The sequence below is a fragment of the Ursus arctos genome, unplaced genomic scaffold (genome assembly GCF_023065955.2).
Source record: "Ursus arctos isolate Adak ecotype North America unplaced genomic scaffold, UrsArc2.0 scaffold_25, whole genome shotgun sequence".
Classification (NCBI taxonomy): Eukaryota; Metazoa; Chordata; class Mammalia; order Carnivora; family Ursidae; genus Ursus; species Ursus arctos.
Genome location: NW_026622930.1, coordinates 39,254,217 through 39,281,585, shown reverse-complemented (window position 1 = coordinate 39,281,585; position 27,369 = coordinate 39,254,217). Strand labels below are relative to the sequence as shown.

The 27,369-nt window shown below is 42.5% G+C and overlaps 1 protein-coding gene across 4 annotated transcripts in view; it reads left to right on the top strand.

The window, feature by feature from the left end:
- DAAM1 (dishevelled associated activator of morphogenesis 1) overlaps positions 1–27,369 on the top strand; it is a 162,837-nt gene that overhangs the window by 43,645 nt on the left and 91,823 nt on the right. For 3 of the 4 annotated variants that reach the window (XM_026480400.4, XM_048220165.2, XM_057318728.1), the window contains exon 2: positions 20,702–20,921. In XM_026480400.4, the coding sequence (XP_026336185.2) occupies positions 20,739–20,921 (183 nt within the window). In that variant the 5' untranslated portion in view covers positions 20,702–20,738. Of the gene's footprint in view, positions 1–208; positions 3,416–20,701; positions 20,922–27,369 lie in introns of all 4 variants that reach the window. The other variant, XM_057318729.1, reaches the window with a different exon arrangement.

Sequence of the window (27,369 nt, the reverse complement as noted above, 5' to 3'; positions counted from 1 at the left end):
TGGGGCGCCTGGGTGGCACAGCGGTTAAGCGTCTGCCTTCGGCTCAGGGCGTGATCCCGGCGTTATGGGATCGAGCCCCACGTCAGGCTCCTCCACTGTGAGCCTGCTTCTTCCTCTCCCACTCCCCCTGCTTGTGTTCCCTCTCTCGCTGGCTGTCTCTATCTCTGTCGAATAAATAAATAAAATCTTTAAAAAAAAAAAAATAAAGGTTTTGGGCTGAGGCCTATGGTAAACTGCAGGGGATCTGGGAATTGCCTGAAATGATACACAGCATTTTATATGTATGTACAGAAATATATTTTTCTCCGAGTTTATGTGGTGCGACGTGTTCTCTCCAATAAAGTTAATAGGGGCTCTTTATAAGATTCTGCAAAATCTTTGGCTCATCCAATGCAACATGTTGGGAAAACTTCAGGAAAGTTCCTTTCACAACAACTTTTGGAAGATCAGCCGTAGGTTCATTCTCCTAGGGTTCCACAACTTCCTATTTCCTCCAGTGGAACCTTTATCTTGAATAATGTTTATCTGTTGGTTTTTGAGACTTGGCTAGAATTAGCTGTATTTTGTAAGATTTGAATCAATTAATTTTGTGGGAGCTTTTGTGTTTGTAATTGATAGCTTACCAATTGTGGGGCATGCTGGTATAAACGACCAGTTGAAGAAGCTAGCTGTTAACATAGTTCTTTTTTTTTTTTTTTCCCCCAGGCATAAGGGGCTTCATAAGTATATTACCATTTTTCTTCTTAATTGTAGAATTGTAGACAGGAAAGAGAATTCTGTTTGCTTGGAGCCAATTCAAACTTTGGAACCAAAAGGAAGAGCTTCCCTCCTTACTCTAAGTACGTTAGCTTCTCAAAATCAAAATGGTGGTTTGCCAGTAGTAGGTGGAAACACAGGGCTGTTGCGCTCAGTCCCATTTTTAGAGAGAGAAATAATGTGGCGTTGGTTCTAGGTTTGGGAATTATGTGCAGACATTTATAATGATCCTAGATCTAGAACTTATTTCTTATGGCTTTCTTAAATCACAAATGTCCCTTCCTCGAGATTAAGTGTTTCCTGTATGAGGATTCGATGCTATGAGGATTAGGTGGCTGAAATAAAGGCAGGAGCGACATGCTTCTAGAATGGGTCTTCTGCTTCACTTCATCAGATGTTAGAACTGGAAGGGATCTTTGAAGATCCTCACTGGCCTCTGTAAGGATAAACTGAGTCTCCCACAGGCTAAATAACTTAACTAGGGTCCCAGGGCTACTTGAGGAACAGAGCGGGAATTAAGGTCTGGGGACGCCCCCAGACCGGTAAATTTTTCCCCAGCTATCCCACTTTTTTCTCAGGCAAAATTTTAACGAATTATCCCCAAAGCATTGTTTTCCTGATGGCACAGCTCCAAGGTGGACTCTGAGGGCAAGAACCAAATCGGTCTTTTTCATCATCATGTGCCCGGTAGTAGCATTAATTAGCAGCAGCGATAATAGTAGTAGTTGTAATGGTAGGATTGTTATAATAATCATGTCTGTAAGAACTTACTCTGGCCAGACATTATTTATACTTTATATATATTTACTTATTTAATCCAAACAACAACCCCCTGATCTGGGTGCTATTATTACTTTCATTTTACAGACGAGGAAACTGAGTGCCAGACATAAAGGGCCTAGAAATATGCATAGAAGGCCCTCAGTAAATACTTGCTCAGTCCTTAGAATTTCCAAAGCACCTTCCTAGTCATTATATAATGTGACGCCATTTCAAGAGAGGGCATTATTTGGAGGAAATAGTGGCCCAGAGGGCTCTGAGAGACTGAGATTAGAGGGATAATAGTAGACCTAGGACCTACTTTGATCCTTTCCTTCTGACCTTGTTAGGGTCATCATTGGATTTCTATAAAAGCACATCCTGAAGGTCAGTGGCGAGGGAAACTCTGAGGCAGCGTCTGGTTTTATATTTACCCACAGGTTGGCCATTTCCAGCATTCTTCATTGCTTTGCATGGATCCAAATTTCTATCTGGTATCAATTTCTTTCTGCCTGAAGGACTCCCTTGAAAGAGTGTTGGCCTTTGTTCTGGCATATAGTCAAGTTACTTGGGATCAGTGAGACCCTTTTGAAGCTGCTTTTAAGCCCTTTCCAGAGCAGCCTGTGTCTAGGACTCTTGGGACATTTCCTGACGTTTTATGTAAACTAGCTCTTTCTCCTCAGGCTGGTGGGAATGCCAGTTATTCCCAGCCCGGTGTGAACCCTAGGTCCTTGTGCAGAGCTGTACTCAGCCAATGATTTGAGGGGACCCCTTTGTGGATTTCCAGGGTTGCTGCCTCATTCTCCCTGCACTTTTATCTCTGACTCCTCAGCCTAGCAAGACCCCTGAGCTTGGCTTGGCTTGGGTTTCCTCTTCCTGCCCTACTGCCTAGTAGGTTGGGGTGATAGTCCCCATCTCACTTGGAATTTCCTTCCCTCAGGGATCACTGTCCTGCATTGCCTTTGTCTAGTAGTTAATACAACTGTTTCATATATTTTGTCCACTTTTCTAGTTATTTGTAGTGGGAATGCAATTCCTGTAGCAGTTAATCCTTCATGGATGGAGGTGGAAGGCCAGTGTCTTGTTTGAGGGTACTCTGTGTCCCCTGTTTGTTAAGAACAGATATCACCCTCTACTTCCTTTTACTTCCTCTCCTCAGCTTATTCAAGGGAAGTGGAAGTTACTGGCAAACTGAATTGTTATTGGAGCAAGTAGAATCTGCTCTTCCCTGTCAAAGATGAGGTGGAAAATTGACTTACGGCGTTTACTCACTGTCTGCTCACAGAGCCAGAGTCTGGAACCTTGAAATGGCTTCAGACGCCATGGGCTCATGTGCCTGAGAACTAGCTGTGCTAGGGCACGGTCCACATCTGTTTCCTTCATCCTTGTATCCCAAAACTAAACAGGAGAGTGGGCACACACTAGGCCCGTGAATGAGTGAATGAATGAATGAATGAATAAAAATGTGTAAATTATCACACAGAATTGTGAACTCGGGATTTGTGTGTATGTATGTGGGGAGGGGAGTGATTCTTGACTGCCTGTGAATTGTACCTATGAGGAAAAACCAGTTTGACACCTGTGTGTGCGCGTGCGTGCGTGCGTGTGTTTATGTTGATTACCTGTGGGCATCTCTGTCCTGGTTGCTTTTCCAGTCTGAGCAAGTACAATTGTTAACCAGCATGTTTTTCCACAAAGAGACTGGCTTTTACCTTTACCTGTCACTACCCCGTGAGGTGGGTGGTGTTTATAAGAGGAGTGACCACAAAGGAGCCAGTAGCAAGGTTAGCAAGAGTGTTTGTCACAACTCTGTCTACTGCCGATGAATAGGAGGGAGACCTACCGAAAAGAGATTGTCCTGGTTGATTGTGTTCGTGGAATGGAAAGTGGTGTGTGTAAGGTAAATGATGATTGTAGGAGGAAGAAAAGAGACATGGGACACAGGGGAACGGTGGTGGTATATATGTAGACATCATGTATAAATAAAAATTAAGCAATTTTTTATCGTCTTCTTCATGTAGATTGAATGTTCTTTTAAAATGCATAGCCTAACTTTTTTGACTTTGTTACTCTGAGGTCTCTTTTAGTTTTATACCATCTCTTATTTTGACATTAATTTTCTTGTCGTTCTTTAAAAAATAGTTACCGGTGTTTGCCTTCATCTTCCGTGATCAGCTGTTATGCTTCCATTTGGTGCCCTTTTGTCATTTATATGCCCCATGACTGTATTTGCTTGCTTATTTGAGATTGGGTCAGAAGCCAGGAATGTAAGAGGATACACTGTACTACTATTTCAGTAGCTTTAGAACTGGGCTTTAGGAAGCAGGACTTTAAGATTACTAAGCAAGTTCATTCCTTCTGGGTCAAACTTCCTCATAAATACCTAACAAAAATTCCATCATTAGACACTTCTAGTCTTTTGTATAATGCTCCAGGGGCTGCCACCTAGAGAGTGGATACTCTGAGGATAAAGGTAGCAATATTTACTTCTGTAGCAAAGAGTACCGTGAATTTAAGGGGGTTCTGAACTGTACTGTTCTGGTGAAAGTGAGCAGCTCTGTGTTCCGTTGCTGTGGTGATGAGTTTCATTGCATTGATATATACAGTGGAGTCTTTAGGAAATGGTTTGGTAGCTTCTTCTCCTTTTCTCCCCCCACCTCCTATTTTAAATTAATTATAAGTGTAAAGGAAAAAAGTCATTGTTCATGATTGGTGTTTTATGGTTGAACGGATTGTTTTCATTTTGAGAACTAACAATTGTAGGGGTGGGTGTGGTGAAGTGGAAAAGTGCAGAAATTAAAGCAGCTAAGGTCAGAGTGTGGAAATTCATTGATTGTGGACTATGTTCTCAGAGGGAAATACTTAAGGATTCATTGCTTATCTCTTTTATGAGTTGAGATAACAAATGGATGTAAGGCATGTTGAAAGTGGCTGGCATATTGAAGAGAGCTGATAAAGTCATTAAAAAAATTTTTTTTAATTAAGTAAATTTAACCCCCAGCGTGGGGCTTGAACTCATGACACTGAAATCAAGAGTCCTATCTCTACTGAGTGAGCCAGCCAAGTGTCCCAGAAAGTCACCTGATTTTTAAAAGGACTAGTTACTTTCTAAACTTTTGGAAACAGCTTGATTATCAAGGCAAAAAAAAAAAAAAAATTGTAGTCCAAGCCCATGTTTTTTGTTTTTTTTTAAACATTAGAATAGAAGGAACTAAGATGCAAACAAGTTTCCTTCCTTTTCCAATGTCTGTTTTATTCTCTAGGAGGAGCTACTTCATGGGTTTTTGTACCTATTATTTTATCACAGGCTAGACAATTTCTTTGCATGTTCAAATAAGTATGCTCTTTTTACATTTATGATATACCATGTTGATTCTGCAACTTGGACTTCTAATATACTTTAGACCTCTTAGTGATAAAAAAGGTGTCCCATTCTTTTTTTTTTTTTTTTAAGACTTATTTATTTGAGAGAGAGAGCATGAGTTTAGGGAGGGACAGAGAGAAAGGGAGTGAGAGAATCTCAAGCAGATTCCTTGCTGAGCACGGAGCCCTACGCAGGGCTTGTTCTCACGACCCTGAGATCATGACCTGAGCTGAAATCAAGAGTCATTCAACCAACTGAGCCACCCAGGCATCCCTCCCATTCTTTTTAATGGCTGTATAGTATTTCATCATACAGAGGTACCCGACATCATTTAACCAGTCTTATATTGATAGCTTCTTGATGACTTTAGCCACTTCATGACTTTTGGCTGTTTAACAATATTTCTCAGAATATGAAGTCCAAATATTATCCTCAGTCCAACTACTCCAGGCTTTGTATGTAAGTCAAAATAACAATTTTAATTTTTTTTTGAAGATTTATATATGAGAGAGGGAGAGAGCATGCAAGCATGAGCAGGGGGAGGGGCAGAGGCAGAGGGAGAAACAGGCTCCCCGCTGAGTGGAGAGCCCAACGTGGGGCTCGATCCCAGGGCCCCAGGATCATGACTGAGCCAAGACAGATGCTTAACTGACTGAGCCACCCAGGTGCTCCTGCAGTAACAATTTAAAACAGCTTTTTTTGTTATTGCATTTAGAACAAATTTTGCAAGAGAGGCAGTCTCTTCTGTGTCTAGTCTTCTTGAGTTATGCAATAAAGCAATTACTGTTCTCACCTAATTATATAGAAAATTACAGAGTAGGGTGGAGTGGGTATACTGTCTCGTATCAGCTTCCTTCACACTTCCCCCTTGATGACTGTGGAACAGCCTCTTTTTTTTTTTTTTCCTGGCCTGCTTTAAATCAAGAGTGTAGTAATCCATGTATAGTAATTAAAATTCAGTGAAGATCTTTCTTCACTATATGTTTGGCTTATGCAGTTTCAGAATCATTAAGCTGTGTGAGTAACTTCCCAAGGATGTCTGTCACATGGAGACAAATTACCAATGAGAGAACAGTCCTTATTGTAGCTGCTGGTTATTTCTGTTTTGGTGGATCGTTAGCTTTGCTTGTGAAAAGAGATGATATATGTTCACCAGTTCGCTCAGTCAACAAACGTGTTCTCCTGTCCTCAGCAGTGCCTGCTAGCTCTCACAACTTTCCCCTATCCTGTTTCTATCCTCGAGGTCTATACATTGCTTTTATTATGTACAGGTTAGGCAGTTTTGAAGTTCATATTAAAAGGACAACACTGTTTTTCCGAGAGCACATGCCTCCTTTGTACTTCCTTAAGACTCTATCTCTATATGATTTCTTAACTTTCCAAAATGGCATCATTATCCTGCTCTTCCAAGGTCATCTGGGATTTCTCGAAGTGACTTGGAACTCACTTGCCCAAGGAACCCCTATTAACTCAAGAGGTATCAAATCAAGTTCCTTCAATCTTTGATATTTTCCCAAAGTTCGATAGGCATACCATATTGACTGATGCTAGACCATTTCTTCAGACTTGGTCATCATTGTCCTTTGAGCTGTGTACTTATTTTCTATTATCTTGTGACAATCTCAGAAAAATCCATTTTACTTTTCCCTTTTCCAGGGTATATTTTCCAGTGTATGCTTCCAATGCATTGCTTCCAAAGTAATGGTAACTTTGTTTCACTGGGACTGATACCAGTGTACTGGTAATCATTTTGTAGTTCTCAAAATCATACATTTCCTTTCCAGCTGTTTGCAATGAATATTTAGTGATATTTGAAGGAATCAGGTTTCAATTACATAAACTTTGGAAGGTGTCACCAGGAAATAATTAGAATCTCATCTTGTAGGAGTATTGTCAGCATTCAAACCTCAATTTCATAAAATTCCTTGCTAAAATCTTGATCCAGGAGAGACCATCTCTTGCCCTTTATGAATCGATAAAATCACCATGTTTTCATTTGGTTCTAGAAACACTGTGGTGACTTTTTAATGATGGATAAAAAGGTCCCTATGGGTGCCTGGGTAGCTCAGTCAGTTAAGTGTCTGACTTCAGCTCAGGTCATGATCGCAGGGTCCTGGATAGAGCTCCTTGTCAGGCTCCCTGCTCAGCGGGAAATCTGCTTCTGCTTCTCCCTCTCCCGTTCCCCCAGCTCATGCTCGCTCGCTCGCTCTCAAATAAAATCTTTAAAAAAAAAAAAAAAGACCCCAAACTTTTCACCTTTTAAAGATAGAACCTCAGGAGCATGTATTTGGGAAAAATTGTTGGAAGCCAGCTTTAAAGTTGTTGTAGTCAAACATTCAGTGCCCAAGTAAATGTGGATGATGCATACCCTTTTAAAATTACCTAAAATAGAGAAGAATTTTGAAAATTGTACTGAATTCACTTTTATAAAAATATAGTTTTAAATATATTTGATTGCATCTTAAGACCGTACCAAGTACTAAGTTTCATTCCATGTATGAGCCTTAAGCCTTTTGTTCTCGGCCATATTTGTGATGCCCTTAGAATCTGTGATCCACAATAGAAGTATAAGTGAAACAGAGCCAGATAAAAAGAGCAAATAGTAGAACTTCCCAACTTTTTTTTTTTTTTTAAAGATTTTATTTATTTATGTGACAGACAGCCAGCGAGAGAGGAAACACAGCAGGGGAATGGGAGAGGAAGAAGCAGGCTCCCAGCGGAGGAGCCTGATGTGGGGCTTGATCCCAGAATGCCAGGATCATGCCCCGAACCGAAGGCAGACGCTTAACGACTGCGCCACCCAGGCACCCCCCCAACTTTTTTTTTTTAACTGGGCCTGTGACCAATTGCAGAACTTCCAACATAATGTCTTCAGTGAACCAGAAATTCTCCACGAATTGCCTCTTGGGATATGCAAAATTTAAGATAAAACAAAACGTTTTTTAAGAGTTTGTCACATTGTCATCCCTGAGGCTGGTACATACAGCCTGGGGAATATTCTTCCTCTCTGTTCATCAGGGTTGCGTCTGGAGTGACACTGAAGTTTTTAGATTTGTTGGCTGATGTAGAACAACTTTGAAATGGGTCATTTTGGTGGATCTACAAATCAGTATAATATTGACAGTGAAGCTGTGTGCATTTTTGGGCATGGGTTTCAAGTATGCAGAAAGCAAGCTGTAATTTAAGATAAAGACTAACGAGTTATTCAGGTATATACTTAGGAGTTTTAATGGGGTTATTGGGAAGGCTTGCGAACTTTTTAGTTTCAGCAGAATACTATATGATGCACTTATAAGAGTTCATTATCCATGTGAAACTATAGGTTCCAAAAACTTAGACGCACATGGAAATAACAGCCACCATTTTTTGAGCATCTTCCATGTGCCAAGCATTTGGGTACTAAATTCTTTAACAACTTTATAGTTTATACTTCCAATTCTGGCAGGCTTTCTATGCATTCACAGATATAGATGTGTGTGTATTGGTACAAATACAGTGTTGTTTTAGTTTGAACATAAATGGTGATACATACGTTTTGCTGTGCACCTTGATTTCTTTCTCTTTTTTTTCCTCCTTTTAATATGTTCGATCTTTCCCATGTCAGTATTCACGGACCTAGGACATGCTTTGAACCTGAGCAATAGGATTCTTTTTTTTTTTTTTTAAACATTTTTTCAAGATTTTATTTATTTATTTGACAGAGATAGAGACAGCCAGCGAGAGAGGGAACACAAGCAGGGGGAGTGGGAGAGGAAGAAGCAGGCTCATAGCGGAGGAGCCTCATGTGGGGCTCGATCCCAGAACGCTGAGCCAAAGGCAAACACTTAACCGCTGTGCCACCCAGGCGTCCCTTGAGCAATAGGATTCTATAGCGCTGGTTCTCAAACTTCTCTGTACGTTGGAATCACCTGTGGAGTTTGAAAATTTACCCATACCTGGGCCCCCAATACCAGAAAATCTGATGTGACTGGTATGGAGTAAATACCGCCTGGGCATTGGAATGAGACAACCAGTGGTTTTGTTTGTTTGCTGGTTTTTTTTTTTATTGGGTGGGGGGGGGCAGAGGGAGAGAGAGAATCGTAAGCAGGCTCCATACTGGGTGTGGAGCTCGATCTCACAACCCTGAAATGATGACCTGAGCTGAAATCAAGAGTCAGACGCTTAACTGACTGAGCCACCCAGGCGCCCCGAGAACCAGTGTTTTTATACTGCGGGCACACCGACATTTACGAAAACATTCACCTGCTGAAGGCCACTTGGATGATTCTCTGTTACAAATGATGAATGGGTTTCCTATTACAGTGTTGTAGTGACTATCCTTGTTAACATATCTCTGTGCTCATGTGTGAGTATATCTGTAGGTTAATCTCTATATGTGGAATCTAGGAATTCTTAGATGTGGGTCAGAGGGCCAGTACATTAAAAACGTAGGTAGGTACAAAAAAAGTAGGTATAGCCATTTTGCATTCCATTGAGGCGATACTATTGACTTTCCCATCCACAGATTATTAGATTGCTCATTCTGTGGCTGAGGTGTTCCCCTCCCTCCACCCCCACCCGCCGCTTCCATTAAGAAAAAGTTTGCTCTGATTTTGGAGGGTTGTATATCTAAGTGCTTATGGAGGTTCTCATCAGGAAGAGAGATTGGGGAAATCCCATGTCGACGTTTTATTTCTTTTGGTCTTTTCAGTGCTGTGTGCTTTGGAAGTTAGTTTTATAGGCTGACATGACGAAGTAATGCCTCACTTCCAATCATTAGAGGGTATGTGTGTTTCCCGTGAAGGGCTGGGGCAGGTCAGATTGAAGAGCAACACCCATTAGAGCCGCACAACATCTCAAACAGGTGGGGGCCGGAATGCCTCTTTACTGTCTTATTTCTGCACCTGAACTTGCAACCTGTTGAAGCTTTTACCATCATCTTTTCACAAGCCTCTCTTGAAGATTTATTATGTAAAATTTGTAGGTAGAATTTTTATGAAGGGCAGGGTGGTACTTTCGAAGGGAGTTCCAGTTTTCATAATGTGACTCCATCATCTGTCCTTCTTGTTTCTGGGTGGCTTCTCCTCGCCTTGTCATGCGCAGGACTCATTAGTAACAGCCTGAGCATAGGTGTGGTGCTGGCCTTGCCCAAAATGAACCCCTCTGAGTGGCAGGTGTTGTAGAGAGACTCAGGATCTAGTAAACAACTCACCACACCGTAATTTTAAATTACAGGAATCACTGTGGACCTAGCTGCCTATAAACGTTTTTTACATTTGTGATGGCAAATGGTGGCCATGTCCGCACATGTTCAGAATGACCTTTCTGAGGCCAAAGTGTGAAAGCCTGTGGCCCCAGGTATTTGCAGTAGGTTTCTAGCATGGTGATCAATTCCCAATGACTTTCATGTTAGAAAGATGCCTTCAGATGTACAAAGTAGAATAATAAGTAGGTGAGGTTAGTGCTTGAGTAAAATGTGAAGGGGAAACGGGTCAGTATTGCCAGTGTCAGCATCCTTAGTGACTGAGTGCGGTGTGCTGTGTGGTAGCTCTTGTGTAAAGGGTTGGATTGAAATACTAAATCTGTTGAATGCTTCAAAATATACGGGAAAGCCAAGACTTTTTAAAAATGCCTTTTCCCACATTGCCCCTAAAACTCTCAGAGAATTTCCCACAATTTGCAGATAAGCTGACTAACCTGCAGAGCCCTTGATTCAGTGATGACAGCTGCCCTGTAGAGATTAAACCAGCCTCATTCCAGGAATTTGTTCTGCTGATACACACAGGAATGTCCGAGACAGGAATCTGGTTAACACATTTCCACCGAACAGTAGTTAGCAAATATAAATCCCCCTTCCAACTCTTTAATGTAGTTCTCACTTCCCTTTGTAATGTCCACTTAAAATCCGTCAAACATTTATAGAGGACTTGAGGATGTTGAAGTCTTTCCTACAGTTCCTCCAGAAAAGAAGTGGGTGAGCTGCCTGTGTCAGGTCTCCACGGCTGCCTGTGTCATGTTGTGTCTGTTCATTAGTTTTTCCCTAACTGAAAAGCACAGGCATTTTCCATGAGAAAGATGGGGGTTTCCTAATAGTTACCAGAGAATGAGGCTAAGTTTAACCAAGAACTTTTGTTCTACATGGTGTTTCATTTTCTCTTGTTGCAATTGTATTAATCTTGGCATAAAAGTAGTCAGAAGAACATGAACAGAGGAAGGTAATTAGTGAGTTTTAAATTTTCTTTCAGTAAACATGAGCATATAAAGCCCTCTAGGCAAGCTTTTATTCATTTTCAGTCCAGAGAACTCTAGCTTCCCTAGGATGCCAGTGAACATTATTCTTCATAAAGGCTTGTGTACAAGTAAAAATTATACCCACTGGGCAATAAAATGTCTTGATGATAGAATGTAGTTGTGATATTGGAGAGGGAATAAGATCAAATAGCCTCTGGTTTGGGGGCTGTGAGGGTCAGTAGCAGTGCTCACATTCCCAAGGGACCGTGTGTTAATGGCCTCACTGGGGAGAGGGACTTATATTACTGTGAAGGTGGCACTGGCCACCTGGGTCCTTGGCCCAGAGTAGCCCCAGTTTATCTTCTCTTAGTCATATTCAACTTTACTTGAAGATCTGGAACACATAGTTGTTCAAACTAAGTATATATTCAACCTCTTCTTTCTCAGGATTTGCCAGAATTATTTCAGTTGTGAGAAGGTTCCAAAAAATGAGTAATAATCTACTTGTTTTTAGGCAGTGTCTTTTAATATCCCTTCCATTTTCTGTGTGGATAGCGCCAAAGTGTTGGCTAGTTGTTTGGGAAGGTCTGAAGGCTCACGTACCTGAGGTGTGGTCATGGCAGCGGGGAGGCGGCTTAGGGGGCACCACAACCGCCTGTCGCATTGAAGACGCTGACTTCCGGGGTCCCAACGGTGGGGTCAGCAGAGGGCTGGAGCACGTAGGGTACCGGCAGTTGTTGGTGTCTTGCAGTGCACAGGTCATCTCCTCTGGTGACTGTGCTCTCTCCCTCCTGTCTTCCTGAAAGAGCTGCTGGGTGATTCGGGAAAGTTGCTTGTTTTACACGTTTGTTGAAGACCAAACCTTGGCCTCGTGGAAGAGTGAGAGCTTTGATGTGACCAAACTGGCCACTGAGTTGTAGCTTCCTATGTTTGCGTAACCCCTCCTTTAAATTCGTGTCTGTACAATCTAAGTGGATCCCTCAGAGGCACTGAAGAGAACAACCTAAACGGGGGGTGGGGGCGGTGGGGGGGGGTGGGAAACGATTTGCATTTCTTTCAGCTTCAGCTTAAATTTGTTTATTGACTTAACTCGCAGACTAGCAACAGGTCGCCAGGCCCAAGGGCACAGGCTGCTGGCAAGGCTGTGCTTTCTTTGGTGGAGAGCTCCAGTGACACTTTTGGTTTGGCCCTTCTCCCAGATGATCGAGACGAGATGTCCTGGCTTCCAGACTGGTTTCTGTCACGTGAACAGCACACACTTCCTAACTCAAGAACCGGGTATTGGCTTTAGGGATTTATGGCCTAAACCCATGGTTAAAGTATTGAGTCATGACAGAAGAGTCATTGCCAGCTTTTTAGGGTGAAACCTGGAGGTCCCCTCCTTTGCTCTTTACATGAAGAGGGGGTGTTTTCTGGCAGGAGTCTGTGACTTGGGCTTGGGAGAAAGACTTAATTATGTGCTGGTTGAGGCTTGGTCTGGCTTGAGGGTGTGCATGGACTTCACTTGAGTTCCTTCCTCTCTTATCTAGGGAGGAAGTGGGGAACGAATGGGACCAGTTTTGGCCTCCACTTGGTGCACGCCCCCCGCCTACAGCACTGCAGAGTGGACACAGAGGAGGGAGTGTGCTTTGCGTGCACTGTCCTGCTTTAGGCGGTGGAGCGGAGAGGGTCTTCAGGGTGCCAGTGGCTTTTTGAATGTTTGGCTTTCCCCGTCCATGGTGGGGTGCCCGGATTGTTTTCCTCTTTCCTCAGGAAAGTCAGTGGGCTGAGGGGACTGACTGCAGGGTGACTTTCCAAGAGCCACTTCCAGAAGTGCCCTGTTAGAACATCCTTTTGGGACCAAGTGTGTGGAAAGGGCTGGCCCTGTGCTGGACACACTTACTGAGAAACGCCCTTTCCGTTTCCTGGTGGAGAGGATGTTGAAACTTGCGGGGAAAACACATCCCCTTTCAGACGTTCCTCCTACAACCTTTAGACTGTATCCCATGATTTTTTAAAGCTCCAAATAGTATTTGGCATCTGGTGCGCTTGGGAAATGAAACCAGACATGAGGAATGTGAGAGGGGAGAGAGATGGCCAAGGAAAGAAGCAAAGCAGTTTTTTTCTTTTCACATTCTTCTTGATAAGAGAATTTGCGTTAATGTTATCGTGTTGTTGAAAACAGAAGTGCATGTCAGGGCCCTTTGGAAAATTGCAAAATGTGGGGCAAACTGCAGCTCTGAAAACAATAGGTATGGCAGTTAAAATGGAGGGGTCCCCAACCATTCTCTTTAAAGTTGCTCTTAGGGCATACATTTTTTTTTTTTTTTTGCTTGCCTTTTTATGTCTGAGATCATTTACAATGCAGAAACAATGACAGTATTTTAGTATTGAAATTATAATTGGAGAATTAAATGTGAACTATTATCTTGACTAAAAAAAAATTGAAGCGAGTCATGGTACATGTGGTCCCCCACCGCACTTGGTGAGTATATGCAGAAACTCTCAACTGTCTAACGGAGTTGGTGGCTGGCAGGAACTCACAGTCTGTCCTCGTCTCCCTTCCACCAGGGTCTAAGTTGTTTCCCTGTAACCACTTTGGTTAGAGGAGAACCTTGATACCTTAGCCAGTGTCTCCCTTGGTCTGGACAGCCATCTTATCAATGTGTGGCAAAAGTCCCCGATGAAGCAATTAGAAAGCTGTGTGCGTCTTTCCTTGTCAACACGACTTTCAAGTTTACCCCGTACATTAGGTACCAATATTGTGTTGCTTTGTGGAAAACAAACCTTACCTATCCCATATGTGTTGTGAGTTGGCATTATCAAAGGAAAGTGTTAAGGAGGGTTTTCTTGGAGACTGTGAGTTCTCCAGTGTTTTTTATCATCATGATCATCATCGTCTCTATTCCCGAAAATTTGGCCCTCGTTTTTTGACTGTTACCACATTGAGTCTTGTTTGTTTTGTTAAAGAGCAGTACAAATGACTCTGAGCTAGGCCACAGATGGATTAAATTTCTTCTTCTTTGCTAAGCAAAATGCACCTGCTCCAGAATCTTAAGTAGCTTTTTAATTGCTTCCTTGTGCACGGCATAGCAATAGTCATCTGTAATGTTATAGATGGACTGCATTTTGGATGTCCCAGAAGTGACTTCTTCCCCTCTGCAATGGTGCCAGAAGCTGAGATTAGAAGATGTGTTCTGGTTGAGGGCCCAGCTGTCATGGTGGAATTAGCCCTTTCGCTCAGGCTGTTCTGATTAAAAAGGGGCCGAGATGTGGACGCGTAGGCCCCAGGTTTCAGTAACTGCATTCCCTCTTCATTGGACAGAGTTAGCAACTTAACTGCTCCCTAAATGTCCTCACTAGGCCGTGATCTCCCTGAACCTGTGAATTTTCTTCGTCTGTGTCTCCAGCACCTAATGCTGTGTCTGCCTTATTGAGGTTCAGCTGTGATCGCCGAGGAAGTGAATACTTTCTTGGGCAAAGTGTTTATTGAATGTAAGGAATGGGGAAAAGATTCTATCAGTGGGTCTGTTTCCATGGAGCCTACTTTTGAGGGTGCGTGGAAAAACCAGGCACCAGCTCGTTCGGCCAGAAAGAAGCTCCTTGCTCGAGGGAAACCGCAGATACCCCAAGGATGAGGTCTGTTTTGAGGCTACTGTCAGCATCAGAAAGCTTGACAAGTGGCTGAGGAGCACTTGGCGATGTGATTGACTTTAAATGTCTTGGCATTCGTGAACAACAGATCTGCGGGAAGAACACCCAGTCACACCACCCCGAAGTTCAGAGACGAGACCATCTGTTCACTTAGGCATTTATGCTTTTGCATTCAACAAACATTTATAGAGAATATACCATGTGCCAGGGACTGAATGAAATTTAGTCCCTGTCTTCAGGATCTCATAGTCTAGAGGGAAAAAGAGACGTGAATTAAAAAAAAAAAAAAAAAAATCCAGAAAACACTCAACTATGTCTATGGTGCTTGGGCTGTGGAAAGAAAAATGTGTGACCATTTCTGGGAAGCCTAAGGCCCATTAAAATAGTAGTACTTGAGCGGGCTTTGAATGGCGAGTGGAAGATGGTTAGGTACGGAAGGAAAAGAGCACCCTAGGTGAGGGAACTGTGGATGTGTGGGCTCAGAAGTGTGACTCCTGTCAAGGTCTGATTACTATACGCACACAGGTGTGTGGGGGTGTGTGGGTGGGCAGCGTTCATGGTATTGGGAGACAAGGGTAGAAAATAAAGTAGGTGAGGGCTAGGCCATGGAGGGCCTTATGGTCCATGCCAGGAGCTGGACTGTATCCAGGGGACACTGCAGAGCTGAGTGACACAATCAGATTTATGGTGTGCTGAGAGTAAATCCCAGACTCCTCAGTCCTGTGGACAAGGCCCTGGGGTCTGGGCCCCTCCCCTCTCCAGATTCTCTCTTAACACTGCCGTTACTCATGATGCCCCAGCCGCACTGGTCTTCCTTCCCTGACTCAGAGGTGCCAAGCTCCGCACCCGCTCTGGGCTTCTTCACACACTCCTTCCGCCTGGAATCCTCTTCCCCCAATACTTTGCAGGGCTAGTTCCTAGGTCTCCCCTTAAACGCCCTCTTTCTGGAGAGGCTGTCCATGATCACAGGATTCAAAGTTGCTGTCACCACCACCACCACCCCCCCACCCCCCCCACCATTTTCTTTCACTTTCTTCTTGCATTCCCTGTAATACTAACTAAAATTAAGTTATAGTTTCGTTTATTTGTTGTTTTTTTAAATGCCTTTTCCCAAATAACTTTTCTAAAACTCCCTGAAGGGTACATCATCTCATTTTCATCCCTCTTTCCTTAGTGCTTAGCACAGTATTTGGCATATAATTGGTACTGAACAAGCTTTTTTAAAAAAACAATTTTGTTTTGTGAGTGTGATGAACAAGGGCAGCTGTTGGTGACTTTCAGCCCATGGGCCTTCATGGGCACACCACCTATTTTTGTATGGTCCGTGAGCCAAGAATGGTTTTCACATTTTTAAATAATAAAACAAATTTAAAAAATTTAGTGACATGAGAAAGTTATATGAAATTCAAATTTCAGTGTCCATGATAAAGTTTGTGGGCACACAAGCGGGCCCATTTTTTAGAGATGCCTGTGGCTGCTTTCATAATAAAATGGCAGTGTTAACTAGTTGTGTTGGAGGCTTACGGGCCCACAAAGCCTGAAATATTTACTATTTGGGCCTTTACAGAAAAGGTTTGTCAACCCCTAGCCTGGGGAATCATGGGCCAAGGAGAAGAATTGAAGAACTGTTGTAGCCATTTTGATGAGAGATAAGGTCATAGCCTTGAGGTTGGAGAGGGTGGGGATTGGATTCCAGTTGGATTAAACATGCAGGTTCCCTGACCTCTGCCAAGCTTTCCTGCCCCACTCCCCAATTAGGCTTCTCCAAATCAACATCTTCTTGTGTTTCCCAGCAAAGCAAGTCTCTAACTTCTCTCTTCCTAACTGCCCCACTCCCTAGCAAGTCCCTCCTTAGGTCCCATGTGTGAAATGAGGATAATGGAATGAAGTGATGGGTGTGAATGTGCAGTAAAATCACATAGGCACACAGGCAGCTGTTGGGTTTGCTTGTTCATTAGTGACGTGGAGAGCAGTTAAGGAGGGCTGGCCAGAAGTGTCTACTGCCACTGAGGGGTCATGGGATGATTATTTTGCTTCCATTTTGGTCTATATCTGGGAGACTAGGCTCTGAACAGTAGAGTTCCAAATATGTGTATTAAAAATGGCAGCCTGGAAATCTCAAAGCTTTGCCATCATCTACAGTTTAGAGATGGGTTTAATGGAGGTCCTTGTGTTTGGGGTTACACAGGAAAGCCAGCATAAAAACTTGGCCTTTGGACTTTAGTGAGGCTTTTAAACACAGATCACCTGTCAAAGGCAATATTTTGGCCCTTATTAAAAATGATTTCGATTAGGTTCTTAAATGTAATAGGTTCTATATCTTATTACCCATCTTAGAAACTAGCCAAGACACTCATATTTTTTTGTTTGTAGAACTGCTGGCTTAAAAAAAAAAAAAGACTTAAGAAATGCTTTGGACTGATTTTTAGGCCTCAGTGGTTCCTGCACACCCCACCTCAATACAGCCAGAGTGTAATAAAACTTGGGTTTAAGTGAAACAACCTATAAAGTGCAAAGGTAAAGTTGCTCTCTATTTGTTTCCCAAATACTTTGGTCATAGTCTCCGTGTGCAAGGCACTGATACATGCCGTGGGCACTTTTCCTTATGGAGTTGACTCTTCAATAGGGGAAGTAAGACCCAGACCACAAATTACTGTAACTGTTGGCTATGCCTCATAGGGGTCACAAAATGCTAAGAGGGCCCAAACCACATTCAACCGGGGAGGTTAGTAAGAGTGCCTGGAAATGAACTTGAAAGCTGAGCGTGGACCATATGACCCTCCATGGGCTAGCTCTTGCCTACTCTGGGAATTTTTTGCCCTCGTCTTCCAGTAGCCTGAACGTTGTCTCCTTCTCCTGATACAGAGGTGCTTAGTCACACAGACCTTAACAGTAGTCCCTGAACAGTCCCTCTTCAGTTTACTGACAGTTGAGTGACAGGGTATGCAGGGCTCGGGCCTGGCTACCAAGGAGGATATGGCTCCTGCCCTGAGGACGTACACCAGATACAAACATTAACAGTTATATTTTAATGAGCTAAGTCTTAACTCCCATCTCCTGGTGTACGTTAGTGCTATTGCTGCCTATCCATGCTGGTTAACAAAGAATACAAGAACTGCACACTTAGAGAAATTCTTATAGCAATTTGACGTTGCTGAGATATCTTACTATAGTTTACAAAAATGTTTCTAACAGAGTGGAGGGAAAGCAACTAGTCCTTCGCCTCAGATAGTTTGAGAAGCTGGTGTATATAGATCACCATAACTTGGATATTTTTGTAAAGAACATTTTTGCATACACATTCCCCTCCTTCCATCTGTCATATAAACAATCTAGAGTGGTTTTTTTTTTTTTTAAATCTCATCTCCATTTTGTTGTGAAAGTAGTATGTCTTCATTGTGACAACTTGGGAAGTACAGAAAAGTTTTTCGTTTTTTAAAAAAGTGAGTCATGCGTTTGACACAAGCTAACTGTTGGCTCACATTTTGGTGCATTTCTCTTGTCCTTTTTTTCCTGCTCATATATGTACACTTTTTCTTACGTAAATGGGACATTGTATACCTATGCTTTATTTTACATATCCTAAAAATTTGCATGTCATTAAATATTCTTTTACAGAGAACTGCTTGGTAGTCTGCCATCTAGGTGTACCGTGATTACCCTTTTCATATAGTCCTCTATTATCAGCACTTATTTTATGCCCTCCTTTATTTGTTGTAATAGCTAATGCTCTGAAAATTTTTGTGGCAACATCTTTGATAGTATCTCAGAATATTTTATTGGGATATGTTTCTAAAAGTAGAAATAACTAGGTCAACGGTATGACTATTTCAGGGCTTTGATAAATTACCCATCAGAAACGTTGAACCAAATTTCAGCTATCACCAGCCGTGGATGGGCTCACCATACCAAGGGCTGTCAGGATTGGTACGGTCAGGGTGGGGAGCATGTTGACAAAGGTAAAAGTGAAAGGAAAGAGCAGACTACTTGGGTGGATGTTTAGGGGGCATAGAAAATGGTCTGTTGGCTAAAGTGGAAGATACTTTTAAGGAAATAGAAAAGACTGAGAAGTTGAGTGGGATCTGATTTGGTGGCGCACGAAAGCCAATTAGGTTGGTATTGGGGAGACTTTGGTGGGTTTGGATCAGGAAGATGAGAGCCCCAGGGCTTTGCGATGGGAAGATGGAGTTCTACAGCACAACCTGTGACAGCACCACTCATTTCCCGTACACGCTGTGCCCCTTCCCACCTCGTGCCTTTGCTTGCACTGTTCCCTCTGCCAAAATGCTCTGCTTTCCATAACCTATCAAAGCTCCACTCATCCATCAGGGACCATTCCCAGATTCTTCCCTGTATACTTTCTGCTTAGTTACATAGTATTTACTGGTATGATACGCCGTATGACCTTCGTTACAACTATTTGGTGCACTACTCTCTCCCACCAGATTATAAGCTCCTAGTGACCCATTTCATTTATGTATCTTTAGGTGCTTATAGTGCCTGGTATGTAATAGGTATTAACACACATTTGCCAAAGGAATCCCTGGTGCTGCATATTGCCTCCTATGACCTTGCACGGGTACACTTTAGGCCGGGAGATTTATGCTTCAACAGATTGGGATATTGGTTGTCTCAGCTAAGTCTTTATTCCAGAGCCATTTGGAACATCACGTAGGGCTACATGACGGACACGGTGCTCTTAACATTTCCCTCCCCTTCCCATCCCAAATACTTCTAATTGCCAGCTTCTGGAGACCGCTATCCCTTAAGTGAGCAGAGATCTTGACTCCAGAAGTGTTTGTAAGCCATAGTTATTTATGAAAACTTTTACCGGAGTTTGTATCATTCTATGAGATTGTTTTTAAAAGGCCATATGGCATCATGTTGTACACATCATTCTTTGATTTGCTTTTTTCATTTGACAGTATAACTTTAGAATTTTCCCAAGGCAATACATGTAATTGTAATCTTAACACTATATAATCATTAAAAATGTAATTTTGTAGTAGAAATTCAAATTCAAAATTAAAACGAATAGTTCTCCAATCCCCTATTTTTATTTTAGAGGCTATTGCTATTGTTAGCCCTTTCTTATATATATTCATAAGTACATACATACATTCTTTAAAATGTAATCTTGTAGTATATATACCATACGGCATCTTGAACATGTTTCCATATCGACACATACAGATGCCTTGTTTTTAAATGTTAGTGTGCTAGAACCATCTCCTTATTGCTGAACTCATTTGATCTTTTCTGTTTGAAAATCTGACTCTTTTAGCTCATGTGAAGTCACTCTTCCTTTGTTATGAATTTAAATTATTCAACATGATAAACAGTAACCGAGTGCCTCCTTCCTTCCTGGCACTGTGCCTGGCATGAGTGCCAACAGGTTGCTTGATGTACAGTTCCTTCCCTTGACTTGGAGTTAATCATGGTCTAACAGGAACGTATTCTCTTAAGAAACTTAGAAAGTGATATGAGCTGGAATGACTAGATATGCCTTAGCATACGTATCATTAATTCTACTTTCGGAAGGTAGAAAAGAAGAAACTGATATCAAACTTTAAAGGGTAAGACATCGTAGATTCCTAGGGGATGAGGAAGAGAAGGTCATTCTTGCAGGGGAGTCAAAGAACAAGATGGGTTGTCAAGAAGGAGCATGTGATAGGCAAAGAATGGCCAGTAGTCCAATGCGATTGGGGCATACACTGTGGCATGCAGCGGTAGGATTGTACTGTTTGCTCAGCAGTTGGTCACAGGAAACATTCAACAAGTGAGTAGAAGGATGTGCTCTTTGCCCAGCTGGACTCCAAATCCTCTTGGGGTTGTCCTTTCTATGCCCTACAGGGGCATATCAAGTGTCTCCAGTGCAGAGGTCTCTTTCTTGAATTGGTCTGACTTTAAAACAAAACAAAACAAAACCCTTTTATCCATTTTTTCACCCTTAACCATGTCCTGTCTTCTTTTTTGTAGAGTTTAGTCACTTCAAGAAATAGAACAGAATTCAGCCATGGCCCCAAGGAAGAGAAGTGGACGGGGGATCTCGTTCATCTTTTGCTGTTTCCGAAATAATGATCACCCAGAAATCACCTATCGGCTGCGAAACGATAGCAACTTTGCGCTTCAGACCATGGAGCCAGCATTACCCATGCCCCCTGTGGAGGAGCTGGACGTCATGTTCAGTGAACTTGTGGTGAGTCCCCAACTTCTTTCCTGGAGGTGGTTGGGAGCCAGGAGGGAGAGGAGAGGATGTGCATGGTTTGGTTAGCCACGGGCTTGCCCTTCTCCAGTGAAGTGACCCCTTTAAATTGGCACCCCAGCTGTGAACACTGAGCCTGCGGAGGAAGAGAAAGAAGAGGGTAGCATTACTACATCAAAGGGCTTTGCTTTAAGTGGAAGCATTTAGACCCTTAGGTCTACAATATGTGGCAGAATTGCATCCTGTGTTGCTCTTCTATTCTTCCCCTTCCAGTCTGAGTCTATAGTCTGTGCATAAATAACTCCCTCATCTGCTTCACACCTTCCACAATTCCTAACGCTTTCTCCACCCCTACTCTCAGTGTATAGAATTAATGTCTTTTTAAAAATTTGTCATACTCCTCTTCCTGTCCTGTCCTGGATCCTTTGATGAAAGACATTATTACTTAAGTACGGTCTAATTATTTAGCCTAATGATAGGATTGCAGTAATAACCGTTGTGGGAAACTTTTTATAGGTCCTATCATATTCTAGAATCCACTACTGAAGTGAGAGATGTATCTGGTGTGGGACGCATTCATCAAGAGATGGGAGTGCTCTCTTTAGCTTAGCTTTTCAGGCACTTCTGAAGTAGTGTTTCTTTCTATTCTATGTTTTAGGGCATATTATGGCATAGTTTAAGGGGTAGTGGCATGGGGATTAGCAAGATGTTGGTTCAAATTACTGTTCTGACTTTATTATCTATGTAAGTATGAAAAAAGCATATAAGCCTATTTTCTGGAAAGTGAGAAAAAAACAATGCCTCCTCCTAGTTTGACGTAGTGTTTAAGAATAATTTACGTAGTGGGAATGGCCCAATGCCTGACCCTCATTAGGTGCTCAGTAAATGTTACATGAGTAACATTTATCTCCCTTTATCACCACTGGCATTTTGTAATGGAGTTAGTTCTAATCAGACCATTTATATCGTCAACAGATATTAGAAAGTCTTGGGTCAAGAAAGTAACGTAAGCTTTCTTACTGCCTCCAGGGGTAATATCTGAACTGATCAGGTCAGTCCAGGTCTTCTCGACCAGAATTTACCTATAAGCTTATCATATGAGATAAGCCAATATGAGAGGGTTCTATGAAGCTGATGTTTGAGTTCTGGTCTCCCGAGTGGATTAACAGGCCTATTACCAAACAGAATTGGTTGGGAAAAAGAAGAGATGACTCTTGGCAGCATGTTCATATGTTATGATGTTGATGAATATTTTCAGTGTTGAAGGAATCTCCCTTTCTCCCGCCTCTGCATGCAGAGACTCTGTTCGAGGTGTTAATCGGGAGGTTCAAAATGGAATACTAGAACCTGACCTCAGCAGCTGATAGTTTCAGTAGCAAAAGGGGCGGATGCAGGTATAACACCACTAAAGGAAGAAGCACGACCCACCTCTGCATAGATTGTGTATACATGTGTCGTGAGGTGTAGGACACGGTGCTGAGGAGGTTAGTCACGGAAGACTTTCTGGAGGAGGTGAGCTGTGAGGAGCGATTGAAGCTGAGAAGAGAAGTGGAGGGGGTCAGTGTTAATGGCTGTCTCAGTCATCTTAAGCTAGTTCATCCTGTGATAGCAAAACCTCAGTGGTTACAAATGGCGGTGGCTTATCACTTGCTAATGCTGCGTGTCTATTGTGGGTCAGCTGTGATTCTCTTCCTCACCATCTTCCATCCAAGACCCAAGCCTACTGGAAGAGGAAGGAGAGACTGGTATACTGCTAGCAGGCTCTAAGCTCATGCTTGGAAATGATACATGTCACTTCTGCCCATATTTCTTTGGCCAATGAAAGTCACATATCCACTCCCGAGTTCACAGGGTAAGGATGGATCATTCTTCTGTAGAGGCTGTCACCACAAATTGCATGGCCAATCCTGAGGTCACTGGGGGGTGGGGGTGGAGGACGCATAATCCCCTTCCAGGGGGAGGCAGTGAATCATCTACCATGATGGCTCTCAAGAAGGGCGATAATGATGTATTCACGGGCTTGGTTTTATTTCCCACTTAAAGTATCTTAAAACCAGAAGTCAATCTAAGGAGATAGATGTCGCTGATAGATGAAGGCCTTCTTGGTGGTAATGGAGCTGGTGGGCAGAGCTAGGACCCTCAAAGCACCCACATCCACTGTCTTTTCAATTGTGTTCTATCAGACTCTCAAAATGAGACCTAAGCCAGAGCCTGTGTGGTGGCAACTCCATGGACATCTATCTTGAAGACAGCTCATTGTTCTGTATTCATAAGGGAGAAAATTCCATTCTCTGCCTTATTGATATCTTTATTCTGTGTGAAAATTGCCTACAGCTGTTAGTTGTTAAAAAGGCAATGCCAAACCAGCACTTGAAGCTGAAACCATTGGAAAACAAATTATGTTGAGGTTTGTATCTGTCCTGGTGAGTGACGGATGGATTTCTGTCTACTCCTGACTTCAGGGACTTAGACCACAAATCCATCCAATGGCCGGGGGTGTCCTAGGGCAAGAGAGGTGGGTTCAAAGCCACTGGAAACTTCTGCTCTGGGTTCTCTTGAGTGTTCACAGAAGCGCTTCTGCTTCTGCCCATGCACAGGAAAGGAAGGCCATGTGGGGAAGGGGAGAGCACATGGCCTGTGGGGTCAGACCACTCTGCAACCTGTGGTGATTTCCTTTAAGATGGTTTCTGTTGGAATTTAAGTTTATTGCCTTGCCTATAAAATGGGGATAATACCATGTTTCAGATAGGGTTGGGGTAAAGAAGATAACTTCTTTAAGAAGGCTGGCTCCTATTAGGTGCTTTACACCCTACATCCTAGTGCAGTGAGAGAGATGGAAAGTAATTCAGGTATTTCCTGGGCACAACACCTTAAGCAGATATGCCAGGTTTTTCCTTTTCTTGAAAGCCAATCTGCCTGCTGTGAGTGAGCCAATGTGGGTCCTAACTCACAGGGCATTTTACCTCTGTATCTGTTGGAAAGCATCTCATCACAGCCGGTTGTTGTAAGCTGGTTTCCTTTGCCTCTTCTGATGACACAGTCATTTAATGTTTTTAAAAGTGGTACTGAATAGGTTGCTTGCAGAAGTGCTTACTGTGACCTTATCATCTCCTAAATAAAGCAAGGCTGAATGGGAGGTCGGCCATGGGAATGTCTGAAGAAGGTGGGCTGGGAGGAGCACCTGCCCCAGGTGGTGGAGTCAGACTCATTCTGATTGCAGGATGTAGTGGGTCCTGGAGGTCCCAGTCCAAAAGTCTGCTTACCTTTTTTTTTTTTTTAAATAACAGCTTTATTTACAGATCTAATTTACAGACTATATAATTCACTTATGTACAGTGTATAACTCCGTGGCTGTTAGTATATTCACAAAGTTGTGCAACAATCACCGCAATAAATTTTAGATCGTTTTCACGACATCCAAAAGCAGCTCCCTTACCTATTAACTGTCACTTCTCATTTCTCCCCAACTCAACCATCCCCTGGCTACCTCTCATCTACTTCCTTTTCTGTGAATTTGCCTATTCTGGGCATTTCATAGAAATGGAATCATATGATGTGTGGTCCTTTGTGACTGGCTTCTTCCACTTAGCATGGTCTTTTCGGTTGATCGATGTTGTAGTGTATAGCAATACTTCATTTCCTTTTGTGGCTGGATGATACGCCACTGTATGGACATACCACATTTTGTTTATCCATTCATCATTGACAGACATTTGGGTTGTTGCCAGTCTTTAGCTATTATGGATAATGCTGCTGTAAACTTCATTCACGTACAGGTTTTTGCATGGAAATAATATTTTCAGTTCTCATGGATATAGACCTAAGAGCGGAATTTCTGGGCCATGTGGTAACAGAATGTTCAACTCTTGAGGAATTGCCAGACTGTTTTCCAAACTGGCTACACCATTTTACATTCCCACCTGCAGTGTGTGAGGATTCCAGTTTGACCCCATCTTTGCCAACACTTGTTATTACTTCCTACAGATTGACCTGCTGTTTTTAAAGCTATTCTATAGCTCCTGGAGAATTGAGGACATGTAACTTGGAAATTTTTTAACTAATTTATTTAGTTATTTATTTTTGTGAGTTGTCAAATAGAAATAGTCTCTATGCTAACAATTTTTAACTGATTTGGTATATTTAAAAAAATATTCAGTTGAGAGTTTTATGTAATCTCTGCTAACTATGTATTTTATGCCTTTCAAGCATCAATCCTTTTTTTCCTGTATTACCTCCCCCACCTTCTCACCCCACTTTTTTTTCTTTGTCCTTTGCTTCAGCCACAAATTGTGAATATAACCAACCTGAGACTCAGTACTGTTCCCATAAAATAAGATTTAGCTGTGGTCTTTCTATAGGCTTTTAAAGGTCTTAGATTATTTTCACCAACCTATTTGAAGATTCCTAGGCATTATAACTCTCTAAGTGGCCCTTATTCAAGTAACTTTTTCATCTCAGTGTTAGCAAGGAGAAGATTTCCTTTGGGATGAACAGAAAAATGTGTCATTAATTGGTCAGTTCTTTTGGGGTGTATGCATGTGATAAGTGCCTGCTCTATGGCCCGAGGTAACTGGTGAGCAAAGCAGCCATGGTTCTTCATGAATTTTTGGGACTGAAGGTCTAGTGAGGGAAGCAGGCAACTAAACGTGTAATTCTTATCTTGAGTGCCCACGGATTATGAAGGGCTCCTCCCCAGTATGTATTGTTGGGGAAGAATGTTCAGTTCCCTTTTTTTCACAAGGAGGGAGTCCCACTCTTGCCCAGGAACTCCTAGCTTCTCTTCCAACTCCTCTTGGGAATATGCATAGTTGAGTCCCTCTCTCTTTCTCAATTTCTCTACAAATCAACCTGCTTTCAGGAAACACATTTTGTGGCCCTTGGTGCTATAAATTTCCTAGGAGTAAGCCCCCTTGGGGGTGGGGTTCTGCAGCTGTCCAGCTGGCGGGTGTCTAATTCAGCATTGAAATCTCAGCAAGACCACTTGTCTGCAGGTGAAAGTTGGGTTCTCCAACTCCACTCTCATGCATAAAAAAGAAGGTATTTGATTTCCATTCTTGCTTGGCTCCTTAGCTTAGCTATCAGTTAATTCCAAACTCGCTACTTGCTGATACCTACCCCCAAACCCCACAGATTCCTAACCTAGTGTGGAAGGGTCTTGGAAAGCTTTGTGGAGGAAGTTTCATTTAATGTAAGGCATGAAAATCAAGTAGGGAGGCACCTGGGTGGCTCAGTCATTAAGTGTCTTCCTTCGGCTCAGGTCATGATCCCAGAGTTCTGGGATCGAGCCCCGCATCGGGCTCCCTGCTCAGCGGAGAGCCTGCTTCTTCCTCTCCCACTCCCCTTGCTTGTGTTCCCTCTTTCACTGCCTCTCTCTCTGTCAAATAAATAAATAAAATCTTAAAAAAAAAAAAGAAAAGAAAAGAAAAGAAAATCAAGTAGGAATATCCAGGCAAAGAGGAGAGAGGAGTGTTACAGACTGTGAGAACAGCAGTAGGGGGCTGGGAGGTTAGAGAAGCATGGAAGGCACAAGGAACAGAAAGCTCAGTGTAGATGGAACATGAAATAGGAGGCTGGGAGGACTGAGGCTTCTGAGAAGAGGTTCTGGAAAAGGGGATGGGATGACTGTATTATTGGTTTAGTTATATATCTTAGATTCTTATTTGAATGAGAGGAAGGTATCTCTGCTTTCTTAACAGTTTTCTCAGCGAACCAAATATATTAAAGTACAGCAAAATATTTTGCTGCCTGATTACATATACAAAAATAACCATTGCTCTTTGCAGTCTCTGTGAAGTGTTGATAAGTTTAGCAAAAGGTGTCATGTCTTGTTGAGTAGATTCTGTTTTCATTTTGGGTCCAGTTGTTGAGGCGAGATGCTTTCTTGCTGCAACGTATACCTTCTCAGGGTACTTTAGTTTTGAAATGAAAAGGAAAGAGAATTACGAGGAGCCCCCTTCTGCTCTTCCACCCAGTGCATAGACTCCTGCATACACCAGAAATTGGTGAGCTGTGGGTTCCCTACAGAATATTCCACAGCAGCAGTGATACTGAAATTGGTGTCTCCTAATGGGTTTCCTCAGCTCTCTTGCCTTGTGAAACATGCAGATGTCCAACTGCTTTACCTGCCTGAGATTTTAGGTGAGAAACCAGGTATGGTTTTGAAGTGTTTTGCACCAGTCTTCTAGTATACACATTGTTTTGTGTATTTGGAATCCGTTTCATAGATTTATTAGAGGAAAGCTTTCATTTCTAATACAGTACACCACTGAGAATTTATGACTAGTTGGAAATATGCATCATGGATCCAAGTTTTCCTAAGTCTGAAGTGTGACCAATTACGTGTTAAACTTTTCTGGTTAATCTGTCTTCTTTTGAATCCACTGCTCAGTCTTCATTTGGGGTCTAATGTTTTAGGATAATATACTAAAAAGTACTGTGCCTT